At 35.0% G+C, this 19322-nt stretch overlaps 2 protein-coding genes across 6 annotated transcripts in view; one reads left to right on the forward strand and one right to left on the reverse strand.

The window, feature by feature from the left end:
• The first annotated feature begins 2001 nt into the window (after window positions 1–2001).
• Window positions 2002–7177, forward strand: LOC110094382 (40S ribosomal protein S18). The gene is made up of 4 exons (XM_020819611.2): window positions 2002–2153; window positions 2258–2418; window positions 2812–3000; window positions 6827–7177. The coding sequence occupies exons 1-4, from the start codon at window positions 2151–2153 to the stop codon at window positions 6930–6932; spliced, it is 459 nt and encodes a 152-aa protein (XP_020675270.1). The 5' UTR covers window positions 2002–2150; the 3' UTR covers window positions 6933–7177.
• Window positions 7178–10737: 3560 nt separating this feature from the next.
• LOC110094379 (cysteine synthase) overlaps window positions 10738–19322 on the reverse strand; it is a 14259-nt gene continuing 5674 nt past the window's right edge. For 4 of the 5 annotated variants that reach the window (XM_020819603.2, XM_020819606.2, XM_020819605.2 and 1 more), the window contains exons 9-11: window positions 12047–12106; window positions 11847–11927; window positions 11059–11151 (exon numbers count right to left, since the gene is read on the reverse strand). In XM_020819603.2, coding sequence (XP_020675262.1) covers window positions 11059–11151; window positions 11847–11927; window positions 12047–12106 — 234 coding nt within the window. Of the gene's footprint in view, window positions 11152–11846; window positions 11928–12046; window positions 12107–19322 lie in introns of all 5 variants that reach the window. The other variant, XM_028696283.1, reaches the window with a different exon arrangement.

Consider the following 19322-nt stretch of genomic DNA (forward strand, 5'->3'; position numbering starts at 1 on the left):
GCATTTATTAAAAATAATAAATGAAATATTCTCCCAAATTAGCGGAATGCTCTCATAGTCCAATACAAACAAACTACAGTGATAATTAGTAATAATTAAAATAATGGGGTTGCATAATAATAATAATAATAATAATTTATGGCTATACTAATAAATATTGATATAAAGGAATGTTAAATTTTCTACTCTTAAAAACAATATAGAAATGTATCTTTGGTAATAACTTTTGTATATGTATTTGGGACTATAAACAAAATAGAAATATTTATCTATTCTAAAATTTGTTTGGGTGCAATTATGTCTTGACATTAATGACTTGTTTATCTTTGGTATTGATCTACTTATTATTAGCCAAAATGAAGTTTTATTATCATCTCAATTAAGTTTCTTTTGCGTTAAGCTAAGCTAATACAAACACCTAATTTAGGGGTTACGAGTCTAATTAAGCACATTTGACATCGTAAAAGGCACATTGGATAATAAGTTTAATCATGCCCAGTTGGCAAGTCCTAGGTTAATTTTGTAAGGATAAAAGTAGAAAGAAGACCAAGTGTTTTTCGCCGCCTATAGCTTTAGGGTGGTTATTAGGGTCACTAAAGATTAGGTTAGTCAAACACCCTCTCAAACTAAGATAAGGTTAAGCTTGGGCTCAAGATGTTCTAATGTCCCTCGGTTTCATCGTGTTATGTTCCATTAACATTAAAGATATCTAGGTGTCTAAGAGGATCGAAGAATCTAGATTTTGAGCATACTAAGAGATCAAAGCCCTGCATTGAATACCCATACCCACACCAACCCACGTACCCACCCATACCAATGGGCATGGGTGGGTATGGAAACGCCCATAGTTTTGTGGGTGGGTACTCAACATCAGAGGAGAACCAATTTACATTACTAATCTTCATGTACATGCAATATATTATAATAATCCTTACTACACAGTGCACAACACTAAACCGCGTCACGACCATGATAAATTTTGATATGTGGCTTAAAAGTTTGCAGTCAGAAAAAATGGCAAAAAATCTCAAGGCCATTATTCTATGGCAGACTGCATTCAATAAGCTTGGAAAGTGGGTGGGTGTGACATCCGGAAAGTCACCATAGGTGGGTGTGGGTGGGCAAAACCTGCCAGCGCAGAGCGTGGGTACCCAACCAGGACCCCATATAGGGCTCTGTAAGAGATCAAAGTAATTTAAATCTACAACCACAGAGGATGTCAGGGATCTTAAAGAAGGTCTAAGGGAAACTATGCTAGGATAAGCTAGCTTAGTGGGCCTATTAGTCAATAGAATCTAAATGGTTTGATCAAATTGGTGAGTACACACGTCTCAAGACAATTACTTATGTTCGTCTAACTAAATTACTAGGGCCACGAGTAATTTAAAATTAGCCTAGCGTTCACTATAGGTCAATCGAACCTTTACTTATATAATTGAAGTCGCGTAAATTCAATGAGTAAATAGGCTCTGATGGAGTCTAAATACCACTAAGGGTGATATATATTAGATAAATGTCCTAGTGTTTCTAAGAGTCTCTAGATGCTAAATAAAGATGTTGTAGATTTGGATCGAATCTACAGTTAGGTCTATTTTGAGATAAGTTTCTTATTACTTTACTTTTCATATCACAATTATAATCCTATTTGGCTACTTTTTTTTTTACTCTTAACCCACATCGGTTTTACAATTGCCCTTATAAAAAACTATAATCGTCCCAAATAGACATTTAGTGATATGTCAAAAACTAACTACAAAATTTCAATATGCTTCAATGATTTTGATGATTTTATATAAAAAAAAAAAATTATAAATTTTACTATAATAAAGTTCACATTAATTTCTATTATTTAAGAAATCTAATATTGGAGCTTATATTGGAACCATTTTTTAATAATAATATAAAAGTTTAAATATATCATAAATTTAAAATTTATGAATTTACTCCATATAAATTCATGATAGTTTAAACATTTAAAAGTGGTGCGACTAAGACGAGGATTCATCAACACCGTCCATCACAGTAATATTGAGGGTTAGAATCGCCTATACAGCACAAGTCCCGCGGCAGCGAGAACCCTAGCGGCCGTGTTCGGCGAGGAGAGTACACAGAAATTCCAGCTACAGGCTGAAAGAGGAAATCTAGAAGCCATGGTGAGTGCTTACTTCTATTTGAGATCTTTGGAGGGGTTTCCTGCTTTTATTCGTGTCTGGAATTCATGGGTTTTGATCATTCTACGTTATGTTTATGCCTGTAGTCTTTGATCGCGAACGAGGATTTCCAGCATATTCTTCGTGTTCTGAACACGAATGTCGATGGAAAGAAGAAGATTATGTTCGCCCTTACATCCATCAAAGGTATCGGCCGACGCTTCGCCAACATCGTTTGCAAGAAGGCTGATGTCGACATGAACAAAAGGTATCTTTATCTTCTGTAGTCCTTCGCACCCCAGGTTTCTTAAATTTTATCCTGGATGAAAGAAGGATGGTGTAGGATTGGATCTTTGATTGTGATATGTTCTTGACTACTTTCAATTGTTTTTGCTAATCTGCTGTTGATGCTTATATGTTTTTCTTGATAAACTTTTTTATGGCAGGATTTCTGCTTATGTGTTTTGTTTCCATTAAATTATGGGCATATAGTAAATAATTGATGCATTTAAATGATCTGCTTATGTGTTTGTTTTATTTGTTGTGCACATGTCCACTGGAGTTGTTCAGCTTTTATCTCTTTAAAATTATATTTTCTTGTGTTTTAGCTAATTCTAGTTGGATTGCTGATTTTAATGGCATTCTATAAATGTTTTTCTAGAGCTGGCGAGCTTTCAGCTGCTGAGCTTGAGAATCTGATGACGATTGTTGCAAACCCCCGCCAGTTCAAAATCCCGGATTGGTTTCTGAACAGGAAGAAGGACTACAAAGATGGGAGATACTCTCAGGTTGTTTCTAATGCTTTGGATATGAAGCTCAGGGATGATTTGGAACGCCTGAAGAAGATCAGGTTAGTACATCCGTTGAATTTGGCACGTCAATGTAATTTTTCCTGTATTCTTTGTCAACTCCTACCTTTGCAAGATATTCGTGTGCAAGGTTTTAAATATTAACAAAAAATTTAACTTATTTTTCTGCTGTTTGTAAATCTGACTGGTCATATAGGGATATGGTCCCGCTGTTTTCTATTCAGCTTTCAAATAGCATGGGATGAAAGTTGTTGTTGATTAATGGCCAAGCAAGTTTTATTTTTATACAGATTCAAATCAGTTTAGTTTTTTTTAACATAGTTGGTATTAATTCATCAGTTAAAATTATATGCTACTATTTTTGTATATGATACCAAGTAGCAAGCATATCTACTATGGTCTACTCAAGAATAATCATATAATCGTTCTACTTGGGTTATGTAGAAACAGTTGTAGTTTAGAAGTTGTTATGAGAAGCTTGTGAAATGTTTAAATATTTTGTTTTATGAAGTATGGACATGACACAAAATGGACATAATAATATGACAACTATAAAACGTATCGCACAATACACTATAGACTATGTTATATTTAATAAATTATTAATATAAAATATATAATTTCTTGTGTTGTCTATTGAAGGCAACGTTGGGTGCAATATAATTTCATATGCTTATATGTCATAAAAGAAACTTAATAGTGATAAAAGAAAAAATAAATATTATTAATAATAAAAGATGCATTTTATCACAAGTGACAATTGTCATTTGTTAATATTTGTAATTGTCACATATTTTGTCAATATCAATTTTGTTTATAAAATGTAAAAAAATTCCAAAAGATGCATAGTATCATATGCAAAAAATGTATTAGGAGTAGGAAGGAATGCACTAAATGAGCTCTTATATTGTTATTTTATCAAACCAGAAGGTACATATAAGAGTACAGAAAAAAAACTTGCAGTTATATGGTGTGTAGACCGGACTTGGATGGTGAAGAAGAAGATGTTAGAGCATGTTAATGGCTTGCAAAGAAGAATGATTGAAGAAGGCTATTGTGAAATTTTATTTTAGAGAAGAACATGATGCTTGTTGAAATTAAAATCACTCATACAAGCCTCATGTGACCTACAATTGTAGAGAAGAATGCTCACATGATCTTTGATTGCTCATAGATGGCGCTCTTGCTAATGGAAGAAGGGGAGAGACGACTAGGCATGCATGGAGGGATTAGCATTAAGGAGACAATGATGCACCGACACAGACACGGCGACACGGACACGACACGACATGGACATGGGACACGGCATTTTTTAAAAATATAGGACACGGGTGCGGCGTGGACACGGCATAATAATTTTTAATAAAATATATAAAAATTAAGGTAATATTATATTAAAAATAGCAAACAATATTAAATCAAAGTCATGATAACTTGTTTAGCTTATAACATAAAGATGTTTAGTACAATGATAATGTAAAAACAAAGAAAGGGTTTAGACCAACCTGTTAACAACTTCGCCCTCGCCATCTGATTGGCTCTACCAACGTTCATATTACAGGGCTTATTCTAATAAGAGTGAAATGCTTGTTTCCTACAATGATGAGCTAATCTACATGTTTCAGAAAGAAATGAGCATTTTTATACATTCAAAAACTATCCAAGCTGAGGCATTGCAAAACCTTGATCAACCACAGGTGTATTTAGGACATAGAAATTCACAAACAGTAAATGAAGATTTAGGTAAAAAGTAAAAACAAAGATTTAGGTAAAAACTGAAAACATCATTGTTTGGCCTCACAAAACACTAAAAGTGGAGATTTAGGTAAAAACAAATAGAATAGGGTTGCAAGTTGCAAACTCTCTACCATTCTTTTGTTCTTGTCAACCAAAATCAAAAGCAAAAAAAAAAACCTAAAACAACCAAGTAATTTAAGAAAAAAATAACATACTCTCGTGAACACAAATCCACATGATAAATGAGAAAAAAATGAGAGAAATGAAGAATGGCAAAAAATATTCGAAATCTAACTTACAGAAATTTTTTTCCGGCCGATGGTTCGCTCGGCAGCACGCGATGATGCGGAAACTGGAGGCGACGATGCGGAAACTGGAGGCGAGAGTGCGGTCGGAAACTGGAGGCGATGGTGAGCGGGTGCGGCTGCTCGCGAGTCGCATGAAGTCTGCGGTGCCTTCGCTCGAATGAATGCAAAAGCGGGATTAGGGCGGACTCGGGAAGACTGCGGTGCTTTCACTCTAACCGGTGCTTATCTATTTTTCATTTTTTTTTTAAGTTATGAAACACGCGTGTCCGACTTAATTTTTTTTAAAAACAGTCTGGACACGGTCAAAACGTGTCGGACACGTGTCCCCGCCGTGTCGGGCGTGTCAGGCGCGTGTCCGTGTCCGACACGTGTCCGACACTGCACTGCCTCTTAAAACGGAGTGTCCGTGCATCATAGGAAGGAGACCTACGATGCAATATTTCATAATGGGCCCTTGCTTAACACTATCTATATTAACAAATTAATTATTAATTTAGTTATGTAAGTAGTCGGTAAATATTACTGATTAGGATATCAACTTTTGGCAGCTTCAATTATGCTAATTAGTGCTTAATTAGAGCAGTTTAGTATTGGATATGTAATTGTGCTTATTAATACATATTAGTTAATAAAACCATAAGACTTTGTTTTAAATTAATTATTAGTATGTTGATTTAATTATCGGTGAAGTATGCTTTAATCATGCTAATTCGTGTCTAAACAGTTTAACTAGTAAGCAATTAGCTTTAGAGTTGGCTTATTTGATAGTGGTAATAAACTTAAATATTAATCTAACTTGTTAGTTCCTAAACAATGATTAAGCTGCTAAATTTGGTAATTTGAGCTTGAAGGGTTTTTTTTGGGATAAATACATTCCAGTTAGTTGATAAATTAAATAGAAATAATTAATGAATAGGATGCTAACTTAGCTAATTGGACTTTATTTGGATTGATTAGTTTTTAATTAGTCTATTTTGGAATTAGTTCTTTAATTTCTGTACAATGCATATCCGAGCAACCTTTTTTGGAATTTTAGTTGGAAGTTTAGTCCGAAAACCCTGCCAAATGATTTTTAGAGGACTTCTATGTGTGAAGTTTTATAAATATGGATCTAGGTTGGATTTATCAAATCCAGTCAGATTTGGTGAATGCGACCTTGAAGACATATATGCACTTGTCTAATGAACTTTTGTTAATCTTCAATTAGTTTGCTTTAGCATTAATTAGACTTGTTAAGATCTATTTAGCTTAAGTTACCATACTAATCATCAAACCATTACTAGTTATTTATGTTAATAAGTTTTCCTTTTGTAAATCTCACTTGTAAACATTCCTAAGAGTCTTTACTTTTCTTGGTGTGTTAGTTTCTTCCCTTGTTCATTTAGTTGGGCATGTGACCACAGTTTTTTTAAGGCTTAAATTTTGGTAATTCTTATTCATTTATCCGGGACAGTTCAATGCATTCTACTATTTGTGATCTCAAACAACCCTCGTGCAACCCTCGTGCATGGGGAAAATTATTAAGTCTGGTCACCTGATACAGAGATACATCTGGATTTCTCTCTATCTACAGTAAAAGCACAATCAAAGCGCAGCTGCTACAGTAACTGTGCTTTTTTACTGTAGACAAAAAAAATCCGGATATATCTCTTTGTCAGGTGACCGGACCTAATAATTTGCCTGTGCATAGGCCCCGCCTTTTTCCTTTTTGATCTTTATAGTATTTCCAATCTGCTCGGCATGTACCCCCTTGGAATTGATTATGTTAATATGGCTTTTGTATTTTTATTTTCCATAACCATTTCCAACACATGAAATCTAGGAATCATCGTGGTTTGCGCCACTACTGGGGTCTTCGGGTTCGTGGGCAGCACACCAAGACAACTGGAAGGAGGGGGAAGACGGTTGGGGTCTCCAAGAAGCGATAAGCTTTCCCTTATATGTCTGTCTACTCTTTATGATGGAGGCATTTTTGTGCTTTCAGGAGCTTTCTGTTCTTGTTTATTTTGAGTATTCAAGTGAAATATCCGGAACTTCTTGTTTTATTTTTCTGCTGTGTTGTTGAGAAACATTATTTTGAATGTTTTTGTTGTATTAAATTAAGCTTTGTGATTCAGTCCCTGTTAACTGTTTTTCTTTCTCATGGAAAATCTATAATAACTCTTTTAATTTCTTTAGTTGGAGCAGAAATTCTGTTCATTTCATTTTAAAAAGGGAACTAACTCAATTTTTGTGAGCGAGGATTGAGCCCATCTATCTGTGATTTTGTCTGCTTCTTTTTATATGAAAATAGTTTTTATCTAACACAATATTTCGAGAAATGGAAATTTGCTTTGTTTGAGGTTTATGATATCTTGATCTGTTGGTTGAGAGTTTTGACTATCAACTAAGAGGAATTGGATTCGAAGCTTTAAGAGTTATTGTGATTATAAGTGAACTTGTGTGCTTGATGGACAATCCAATCTCATTCATATAGAATTTAATTTTATGCTTCTTTATTTATAAAGCTGTACAAATTTGAATATTGACTTGTTCATTCGTTCATTTATATATATGCATGAATATACTTTTTTATTATTTAACAAAAAATTTGTTGAGCTCGATCAAATATTCATTTCATGATGACTTTATTATATATTTGATAGTTTTTCTACATTATCAGGTGAATTTTTTTTTAATATTGTATGCACAGTAAAAATCATTTGTATTGTTAAAATGCAATTTTGAGAAATTTATCAAGCAAAATTTCTAAATGTATAGCATAAAAAATGTTATTTTAATTTATTAACATTCATTTATGGAAATATTAAAAATAGCAAGTGAATATGTTAAATTTTAATTTTTTTATTCATATATTATTACAAATAAGATTGAGTGAATTATATTAATTCTGAGATAAAAAATTATGAATAACCAGTTATAAAATCACTGAGTTGCAATTTTTCAACTATCTAATTCATTTAAGATAAGGTTATCTCTATAATAAAAATCATTCACTTAAAAAAAATAAATGTAAATACCAATCTCCCACTAATCATTTTAATTTGATTGAATAAAAACATTGTAATTTATGAATGAATACATGCTGAAACCCACAATTACACAGGAGAGCTTTGTTATATATATATATATATATATATATATAAATAATTTTATTTTATTTATTAAATTTAAATATAAAAATTAATAATAATAAATGTTTAAAATATTTAATAACAAAACAATAACAACAACATCAAGCCTTTATCCCACTACGTGAGATCAACTACATGAATCCTTTTTCTCCATTGTGTCATATTAAAAGTTAAATTCTTGTTTAAATCTAATAAAAAAAGATCATTTCTAACAAGTCTTTTTAGGTCTACCTCTAACTTTCTTAATATAAGTCAAATCTAATGTCTACTTTCATAACCGAGTCAAACCGAGTCATTGGAAGGCCGCCGTTTTATGTGACCAAACCATCTAAGTTGACTCTCTATAATCTTATCTTCCACTGGCGCTACTCCAACTTTTTCACGTATATGCTCATTTTATATTCTATCTCTAAGGGTAAAGCCACTCATCCACCTAAGCATTCTCATCTCTACAACACTTAACTTAGTATTATGCTTCTCTTTTAATGGCCAACATTCGACACCATGAAGCATTGCAGGACTCACCACCATCTTATAGAAATTTCACTTAATTTGAGGGGGACTGTTCTATCATACAATAAGCCCGATGCATTCCTCCACTTCAACATTTCAAATTGAATTATGCTGATAATATCCTCATCTATTTTTCCCAATATCTTCATCTATTTCACCATCACTATGAACAATAGATCCAAGCTATCTAAAACGTGTACTCTTATTAATGACTTGCTCGCCCAAAGTCACAATCTCCTCACTAGGTCTATTATTACTAAAATTACACTCTATATATTTAGATTTAGATCTACTCAGGTGAAAACCTTTAGACTCTAAGGTTGACCTCCATATTCTAAGTTTACCTTCAACTCCCTCTCTAGTCTTATCAATAAGAAGAATATCAAATATTAATATGTTATTATTCATAAAAATTTAGAAGAAGTATCATAAGCAAAAAGCATACACCAAGGTACATTCTCTTGCAAATGTCTAGTGAGAACATTCATGACTAAAGCAAAAAGATATGGGCTTAAGGCTAATCCTTGATGTAATCCAATCGAAATAGGAGAATACTTGGTCAAACCACCTTGTGTTCGAACACAAGTAATAGCTCATGCAAACATATCTTTAATGATTTGAATATAAGCGTTATTAACTTCTTTACTTTCAAGAACTCTTCGTAGCACTTCTCTTGGAACTTTATCATATGTTTTCTCTAAATCAATAAATATCATATGTATGTCCATATTCTCTCTATATATCTCCATCAAACTTCTCAATAAATGTATGACTTCCATAGTAGACCTACACAACATAAATACAAATTGGTTTTGAGAAACATTAGTATCATGCTGAAGCCTACGCTCCATTACTTGCTCCCATAATTTTAAAGTATGATACATTTATTTAATTCTTCTATAATTCTCACAATCTCGTGCATCACATTTATTCTTAAAAATAAAAATTAACACACTCATTCTCCACTCATCTGACATCTTTTTAATCTTCAAAACAATATTAAAAAGTTTAATAAGCTAAGAAATTCCTTCATCTCTTAAGCATTTCCACACATATATTAAAATATCATCAAGCTCAATAACATTTCCACACTTCTTTTTCTCTAAAGACTTTCTAACTTAAATTTTTCTAATACGTCGATAAAAACAAAATTCTTTATTTTTATTTAGAGTGCTAAGGTCACTAAAGTTAATTGTATTTTCACATTCATCATTAAAAAAATTAGCAAAAATATCTCATCCATCTTTATTGAATATCAACTTCTAAAAAATAATTTTTGTTAAAATTAATAATGAAGGATTAAAATTTTTAATAAAAATTTAGATATTTAAACATTTAAAATAATTAATAATAATATTAAAAAAATCCTACCAAGACTCGCAAGCCGGCACGAACTTGTTTATAGTAGGACAAGCTTGACTCGAGCTCAAGTTCGAGGTCGCTTTCCAACTAACGAACTGAACTCGATAGTGCCAAAATTTGACTCGACTCGACTCATTTATACCTAGCTTATAAACAAGCTTCTAACAGAAAAATAAGAACAATGTCCTCTTTGTCTTAGAAAAACTCTTAAACGCATGTATGGAGATAAAAGGGTGCATATGAGCCGACTTTGACTGAGCTCAAAATATTGTTCAATTCAGCATATCACGCAAATGAGTAAAATTTTTTTAAATGTATTTGACTTGTTAATAGTTAACTTATCGAGTCAAATACGAGCTATTCAAAAATATGAAGTCTACCTTAAAATCATATAAAAATTACATAAACACATGTCATCATTTATATGTTTTTGTGCTATCTCTGTTTTGCTTTCTTGCTAAGACTTCATTTGACATAATTTTTTTGAAAATTTTATACTAAAAAGTTACTTTAGAAAGCAGCAAGAAAGTTATCCCAAACGAAGCCTAAGATCTTATTTGAGATTTATTTCTTCCTGTTTCTTAAAACAACTTTTTAGTATAAAAATTAAAATTTATACTAGAATATTGTTTTAAGAAACAACAGAAAAGCCACCCCAAACGAAGCTTAAATATAAGAACTTAACAAGCTAAAAAAAGAGTGTTTTTCACAGGCCTAATTGAGATTGTAGGTGTAAAAAGGCATCAAATATAATATCTTCAGACTTCAAGAGAGAAGCAAAGGGAGCTACAAGGCCATTAACTTGTAGACCAAGTTAGCCACTTAATCAAAACAGAAGAAGTAACAGTCTAAAAGTATGAAAACAAACTTAAAAAAAAAACAAGTTGCAGACATCATTAGAAGTAGGAGATGAAGACATATAGAGTATTTCGCATGCAATTATTCTTCTAATAATTATAAAGCAGAGCAGCATGCAAGCAGATTTTGCCATAACTGTATATCTGGAATGGTTCTCAACTGTAGGAGCTAAGTAAAGAAATCACATTCAAGGCTCAAAAATCATGCTCTCAGCGTCTTTCTTTATAGACTGGAAGAGCACGGAGGACAGGTAACGCTCACCAAAGCTCGGGAAAATCACCTACATTCACAAATGTATCATACTTTTGTTTTAAAGTCACGGAAAATAACGAAGAAATGAGCCTAATTTTACATTTGAAAATGGATCGTTAAATATCTAGCACTCTTTTCAGGTTAAGTAAAAATGTTGAGTTTTTTTTTTTTCATAAATATCTGTACAAACAAAATTTGTTCCGAGGGCGCTGCCTCTCGATCCCTATTTGTTCATCGTTGTATGCTTCGCAGATATTTTGGGGGTCTGAGGGAGCAGTGCCCCCTGGCGGGGTTCGATCTGTGTTTAATTATTTTGGTTGTAAGGATATTTTTGGATTATCTTTACTATTTCTCTTTATATTTGGTTCATCGTTCCCTAACAATAACATCTCTACTCAATGTGTTTAATTATGTTGGGGCAATTGCCTAAAAATCATAGTATTTTAAAACTTTTAGGGAAGGCAATTGCCTAAAAAGTCATAATTTCAGAGAATGGCATAAAAATATTGACATAGTTTCCTGTGCGAAATTGAAGTAGTTTCATGCAGTTTAGAAAAAAATTTGAACTTAGTGCTTCTATAAAAAAAATTAAGGAGTTCCAAAAAAGAATAGCAGTGTAACCAAAGAACTTGTTCTATATGATGAATGTTGAAAAGACTAATGTGGTGGGAGAAAATAATACCCATAAACAATAAGAAATCTGAGAAGGGAATTAGAACTTACAACAATCAGTTTTCCTTCATTCTCTGGCCTCTGTGCAATCTTAATAGCAGCAGCAGCAGCAGCTCCAGATGATATTCCAACCTGTAAGGGAAGTTCTCTAATGATTAGTCAGGAAGCAGAATCATATTATACAAGGAAGTCTTAATGCACGTTGTTCAGGAAAAAAAAATGATTTTTTTTTTTAGATGATGAACCCTCACCAGCAACCCCTCCTTCAATGCAAGAAGCTTTGCGGTTTCAATGGCCTCATCACTTGAGATCTGAATAGAATCACCATTAGAAATCATGAATCGTTTGCTCGAGAGGGAAACAAACAGTAGGTTAAATCGATGAAATAAGAGTTGTAACTACCAAGAAAATTCTAGAATAACTAATGAAGACTATTCAAAATTTTTTTCTAGATCTTCAAAAGAATAATTAAGCCATATTACTGTTAAAAAGGAATAGATATTCCACCAATAAAGAATATCAGCCTTTCAACTAAAAAAGATAACTACCTCTCTTTGTTCAACTTATAATTTAAATAAATCTACAAGAAATATGTTATTGGTTCATATGTGATTTCACCAAGAATAAATCCTAACATTTAAATTTAAAAAAAATCCTAATGCTTCATATGTATTGTTGCCAGTGGAGAAATTCACGGTGGTAGAGTAAAAATATCTTACATCTTTAAAATGTACAAAAATTCAGAACACGAACATATAATAAAGAAACACCAGAATTTTTACGTGGAAATCCTGAAAGGGAAAAAAACACGGGGCCTTGCCCAGTTGAAAATATTCAACTAATATTTGAATAGATTATAGAATTTAACTCGTCCTTTAAATCGAGGATAATGAGAATACAATGAATTGGAAAATGAACCAAGCTTCAGATGGGTATCCTTTATGTAGATTGAATAATAGAGAATATTCCACAAATATCTGGCGATGTTAGAGATTCAATGATAATCAACAAATGTCTGACAATGTTTAATGTTTGTTTGTTGGGAAAAGATCCGACAGCAACCAACAAATGGGCAGAAATATGGCGATTGTCGGTGGTCGGGAAGAGATTCAGCAGTTGGTGGTGCTAGCAAGAGAGCTCAGTTTTTCTCTTCTCCATTCCCCCCTCATGTGAATAATGAGAGATCTATTTATAATTTTTTGAGAGGCATTCCTAGTAAATATAGAAAATATCAATGACATATTGGGAGTGTTACATCGGATGACTCATAGTGATCCCTTTGATCATGGAGCATTTATCAAGCATTTTAATGCCTTAGAGATATCAGAATTGAGTGATTTTGGGCTCGTTGGATTCTTCTTGTCAAGCCACTCGATTCGACCATAAGCATCTCATATTTGGATATCATTTGGCCTCCAATTAATGCTTTAAAGCTTTCAAATAGTCTTTGGTTCTTTGATTTGGACTCATTTGGGCTCGGATTGGATCGAACTTGGTGTCGTTGGATTCGTCTCCTTGAGATGTTCAATTTGACTATAAGCTTGCTGAAATCGGAGTTGGATTTTTCTTAGTTTGGATGAATATTACTGTAAACTCATCCGAAATTTTGAATGCATCACAAGACTATTAATTGCACTACTACAATCGAGTGCCTTCTATTGGAAGATACTACTCAACAAGCATTCAATCTACTGAAACCTAAGCTAACTAAACCTCGTTATTTGTAGTTACCCAATATCTCCACTCCATCAACACTGACACTTCCGGAGTTGGAATCAACACAATCCTTTCATCAAAATAGCAAATCAGTTGCCTTCTAAAACAAGAAATTGAATGCCAAAATGCACTAGGTATCAACTTACATGCAAGAGATGTTTGCCATCACAAAATCCGTGGCTAAGTGGTGACAATATTTAGTAGGTTCTAAATTCATCATCCATATGATAAAATATGATAAAAAAAAACATCTAAGAACTCATGTCTCAAGTAATCACGATTAATTGCCATCACATGTAATTTTGCCAGTGCTCTATTGAACGTATTATTGAAATGCTCCAACAATTACAACATAAAACATCAATGATCCTGAAAAACCACTTTCAGGCAAACCCGTGCGACTGCCCCAATCACACTTTACATAATGGCCTAATTTTAAAAAAAATGCAAATCATCCTAGCATCTACTTAAGGACTCAAACAACCCTTGCCTAAACTATACCATTCCAACATTATTGGTGATCATAGTGGCTTGTGCTAAAACAATCAAACGGATTCATGAATAATTTTCTTGGCCGAACCTCAATGCAATTGCTTACCAATTTGTCAAAATTTGCCACATCTGAAAAGCTACCAACTATCAACTAATGGCTCCCACCAGATTTCTACAACCTCTACCAAAACCAATGGCCTCCTAAGAAGACATTGCAATGGAATTCATTGTATAATTACTATCATCAACTGGCAAATCCACCCTCCTAACCAAATATGCACATTTCATTGCATTAACATCCACTTTACTGCCAGTTCTGTATGTATTAGATTCATCACTAACATTTGTTACCTGCACAATACGCCAAAGAAGATTATTTCCGACCGATTAAAATTTTTATAAGCCTTTTTTGACAAGCACTTTTTAAAGATCTGGACACTTCCCTTTCAATACTAACTCATCATCCGCATAAAGATGGTCAAATTGAGATAACTAATCGGGGGCTTGAACAATACTTACTATGCCACAAACCAAACAATTTGATCAAAATTTTTACATTTGATAGAGTACTTATATAATACATCCTTTCACACTTTACTCGACATGTCCCATTTCCAAGATCTATATGGTTGGCTATATAGAGGTGTGAGCCGAGCCAGCTTAAACTTGGCTTCTTAACAATCTCACAAGTTGAGCTTCTTGAGCCACAAGTTCGAACTCAAGCCTACAATCCAGTTAAGCCTAGCTCAACTCATAAGCTCATCGAGCTGCTCGATTTTCTTAAATATAATTAAAAATTAATTTTAAATTAGTATTATATAGTATATTTTAACATTTTTAAATTATTTTCATTATATTGTATATATTAAAAGTAAAATTTTTTAAAAAATTTGAAAATTTTAATTTTAATCTCCAAAGTCAAAGATATCGATACCTAGCTCCAACAACGTGATCGAACTCTCCAAAATGTCCTCAGACACTGGTGCCAGAGTCAATAGCAAATGAAGACTAAGCGCATAAACATCATTAGGATCTTAACCTGGACATTGGCTCATTTGCTCTTGTCAAATTACAACCCCACAGGCAATTTTTGCTTCACGACCATCAGTACCTAAGTTGAGCCACCGCTACTTTGGCTCATTCCAAGTACTAGAACCCATTGGCCTAATCACTTATCATATAAAATTACCAATCACTCACAAATCCATCACTTCTTTTCAGATTTACCTTCTTAAACCATTTACCAAGGACACACCCTAAGGCTGTGTGAGCTTCCCCAAATGCATGGTTGAACCATCCCTTTTATTCAACTAGCAACTAGCGTCAAATCACAACAAATCTTTTTTTAACTAGAACCTCCAATGCCTACATATAATCCAATGGACAGGAGTACAGGACCTCCCACCCAAAGATGTAACCATGATTTTGGTCGAGGAATTGAGCATTTCTTCTCCTAATTTGGAGCTTGCGGACAAGATCATTCATCAAAGAGAAGTCGGTATTGATATGACTACACAACAAGCCCTATTGACAAGATGGCAACAGAGGGTTCACATCATTGGCGATTATAGTCGGAAATTCATACACCAACCAAACCGAATTACTACTTGGAGAAAGGTTAAGCATGGCATTTTATGAGTGAACAATATGAGAATGCCATTTTTTTAAGTTGTTATTTTATAAACAAGTGAAAATAAACAAGTGTCAAGAGTCCTTTAGTTGGGTTGGCTAAGGTTGTTAGAGTAATACGATGCATGTTAAGCTAAGCTTGGAGCAATGATGAGGAAGTTATCATGTATGGGAATGAGTATAATTAACCTTGGAAATTATTTTCAAGACTAATGTAATATAAAAAATGTTCCCTCACTCTCTCTGCTACTACTACTACTTACTTTTCTTCTCGTCATTCTTCTTCCTCTACCTCCCATGCTCATCTTCGGTTTCTTCCCTGAAGACACCCATAACTTCAATTGTAGACCTCAACAAAATGATGTTTAGTTTGGATAGTCTTATATATCAGCGTAGGAGGACTTAAGAGTTGGTTGTTTATTAGTAGTATTCATGCAATATAGATTTGTCATATCCTGCTAATCATGTTAATTGCAATCGTCTTTGATTTCGATATTGGAAAGCATTTGGTTGTTAGTTTGTGTAGCCCATTTTTAATTTCTCAAATCTACTTGGCATCCAGCTTAAAGACTTGAATTAGTATAAATTTAAATTATTAATTAATGGTTATAGTTCGGTGAGCTCTATAACTAGATTATAGCTTTTTAAAATAGCTATACTATTTTTAAAAAAACGGTTCATGATGTCACCAAGAATAAATCCTAAAATTAAAAAAAAAAAAAAAAAAAAAAAAAAAAAAGCCTTCATATTCTTATCTTCAATTCTATTTATAAAACCCTAATTATCCTTTATTTTATTTAGGGAGGCTAGCATGCAGTGACTGCAAAGACGTGGAGACTTGGAGTCCAATACTTATTTGTCATTCATTAAAGGTGCATAGAAGTGGTGAGAAGCAGAGGAGATTGAGAGGATGGTAGAATATATATAGTTGATTAATGGAATTGACATCATCGCCTACAAGAACTTTGCTTCTTTTTCTTGATCATTTTATCAATTTTGTTTGGTGGTTATATCAATTTTCCATCCGGTAAACTAATGCTTCGTTTGGTTCTTCCTCTCCTTTTGTAAAACATAGCTTTAGAAATAATGGTTAAGGGAATGAAATTTTCTAACCGAGAAGCTAATATCAAAAAGCTTCTCAAAATAATAAAAAAATGAAGTTCCCTAAAAAAATATTTTTATAAAAACGTCTCATCCAAACAACGACAAAAAAATAATTTCGCCATTTCTAAACGGAAAAAGAAAAAAAAACGCTGAAATAAACAAGGCCTAAGTCAACATCAACGATACTCTATGGTCAACGTCTTTGATTTTTGGTGGCAGTACATTCAACTTGGTTTTTACTTATTTTCTTTGTTTGATTGGTTAAACCTTCTCATTTGAGTATACTCTCACTCTATGTTTTCTTTGGGTGAATCAATGCTTTAATCTGATGAAATAGTATATGTATTATCATTGTGAGAACTGTTTCATCAAATTATTTACACATCTCACACGTACACTTACCCATTTATGTGTGTTAATTAGGTGAATTGCTTTATCATCTGTTATGCCGGTCCAGCTTGGACCGGCCCAGCCGGTCCAGTTCTACAGACGGCGGACACAGAGCCGGGCGGAAGAGAGAGGGAGCCAGGGAGTGGGGTCCACTTGCAATTCAAATATGGGTTAAGTGTTTTTGGAGGGAGAAGGAAGGGTAGAGTAGTCCTTTTGCTTTTAATTTGAATTAGATTGTATTAATAGGGAGTTATGAGGGGATTAGGGTTTCATCTTGATTTTGAATGAGTTTTGTCTTCTAGGTTTTCTTGCTTGGGCTCTTGGCGTTGCCGGAGATTGTTGGAGAGTTGTTCTTCCTCTCGAAATTGAAGAACATTGTATCTTGCTTTGGTTTTGTTTGTCTACTAGTGGAATACAATCGTTTCTATTGTTTTCCAAGGATTTCTCCCTATTTCTCTCAGATTTCACTGTTTTTGGGCTGATTTTCTGCTGTGGACAGCAGTTTTTCTCCTAGATCTGCTGGGTGTTGGTGAGAAACACTCGGAAATCCAAGTGTTTCCTATCAAATTGGTATCAGAGCGAAGATCCGGACGGTGGGGGGCTGTTTTCCACTGTCTCGCTGCAGATTTTTGCTTTTCGGAAGAGATCCGGAGACCATTTCGTGGTTCCCATGGCATCTAAACGTGTAGAAGTCTTGGAGACCGAAGTGGGTCAATTTAAGGCGGATCTGGAGGAGAAGATGGCGACGTTGAGTGAGAATATGGAAGGAAAATTCATGGCATTGGAGGAGATGATGAAAAAGTTGTTGGAAGGGCAAGCAAGAGCTGTGCCAGCGGAGGAAAGAGGAGAAGGTAGTGGGAGCAAGGGTAAGGAGAAGGCAAATCTGGAAGGGGAAGATGAGGTGGAACTGCTTGGTAGCAACGGAAGAATGCTGCATCGGGAGTCCATCAGGCGGGAAGAAGGAGAGGATGATTGGCGTCGTCGGAGGCCCGACCCAGTGGACCGGCCATGGGGGATCCATAACCACCATGGCGGGGCACGAGGGGAAGATGGCTATCGACGGCCGAGGAGGGATGATGAGCCCCGATATGGAGAGAGAGGAACTTGGGAAGATCCCATTGCCTGGGACAGAGGAGGCCATGGGGGGAATAGGGCATACGGGGTGGACACGAGGGCCAGAAAGCTGAAAATGCCAGTGTTCGAGGAGGGAAATGTGGATGAGTGGATCCACAAGGTGGAGAGGTATTTTGCAGTGAATGGCCTGATGGAGGAGGAGAGATTGATGGCGGCTAGCATGTGCTTAGAAGGGGCAGCTTTTGCATGGTTCAAATACATGGATAAGTGGGATCCGGTGAGGACTTGGAGGGACTTCAAGGAAGCTATCAGGGAGAGATTCAGGGGGAGCAGCCCATGGGAGATCTCCGAGCAGTTCTATGCCCTCACTCAGGAGGGAACAGTGGAGGAATACAGAAAGAAATTTGAGAGTCTGGTGGGAGACATGGAGGGCTTATCGAACAGCACGTTGGGGGGAAACTTCATGAAGGGGCTCAAGCCAGAAATTAGAGATGCTGTGAAGGTCATGAGACCGAGAGACCTGAGGGAGGCAATGGAGTTGGCTCAGCTGGTGGAGAACCAGAAGACCAACGCACGAAGTTGGAGGAACAACCACTCAGGAGGTCCCACCAGGACCACTACCACTTACTTGGCTCCAAAAGGGCCAAGCCCTAGTGTCCCTAGAGAGAGTGGAAAGGAGAAGAGCGGAGTGACTAGAACTGCAGGAAGCTTCAAGAAATTGACTGAGGAGGAGATGCAGGAGAAGAGGGCCAAGGGCCTTTGTTTCAGATGTGAGGAGAAGTTTGTTCCAGGGCATAGATGCAAGGATCGCGCTCTTCGGGCTCTCACCGTCTATATAGACGAGGCGCCTGAAGAGGGTGATGATTCTGATGAGGAGCAGATTGATCCACAGTTGGAGGTAGCCGAAGTCTCCCTCAATTCTGTGATGGGATTCACTCCTAGCCATACAATGAAGGTGAAGGGGGAGATTCGGGGGAGAGAGGTTGTGGTTCTGATTGACAGTGGGGCAACCCACAATTTCATATCCACCCAGGTGGCGGAGGAGCTAGGGATGGAGCCTACTGAGACTGGTAGTTATGGGGTAATGATGGGGACAGGAAAGATTGAGTCCAGCACTGGGAT

Source organism: Dendrobium catenatum, unplaced genomic scaffold (assembly GCF_001605985.2).
Source record: "Dendrobium catenatum unplaced genomic scaffold, ASM160598v2 fragScaff_scaffold_728, whole genome shotgun sequence".
NCBI classification, from domain to species: domain Eukaryota; kingdom Viridiplantae; phylum Streptophyta; class Magnoliopsida; order Asparagales; family Orchidaceae; genus Dendrobium; species Dendrobium catenatum.

Bases quoted from the DNA above. Each gene is read 5' to 3' on its own strand.
- LOC110094382 (XM_020819611.2), top strand. The intron at 2,419-2,811 runs GTATCTTTATCT...ATGTTTTTCTAG, and splicing joins GATGTCGACATGAACAAAAG to AGCTGGCGAGCTTTCAGCTG. The intron at 3,001-6,826 runs GTTAGTACATCC...CATGAAATCTAG, and splicing joins GAACGCCTGAAGAAGATCAG to GAATCATCGTGGTTTGCGCC.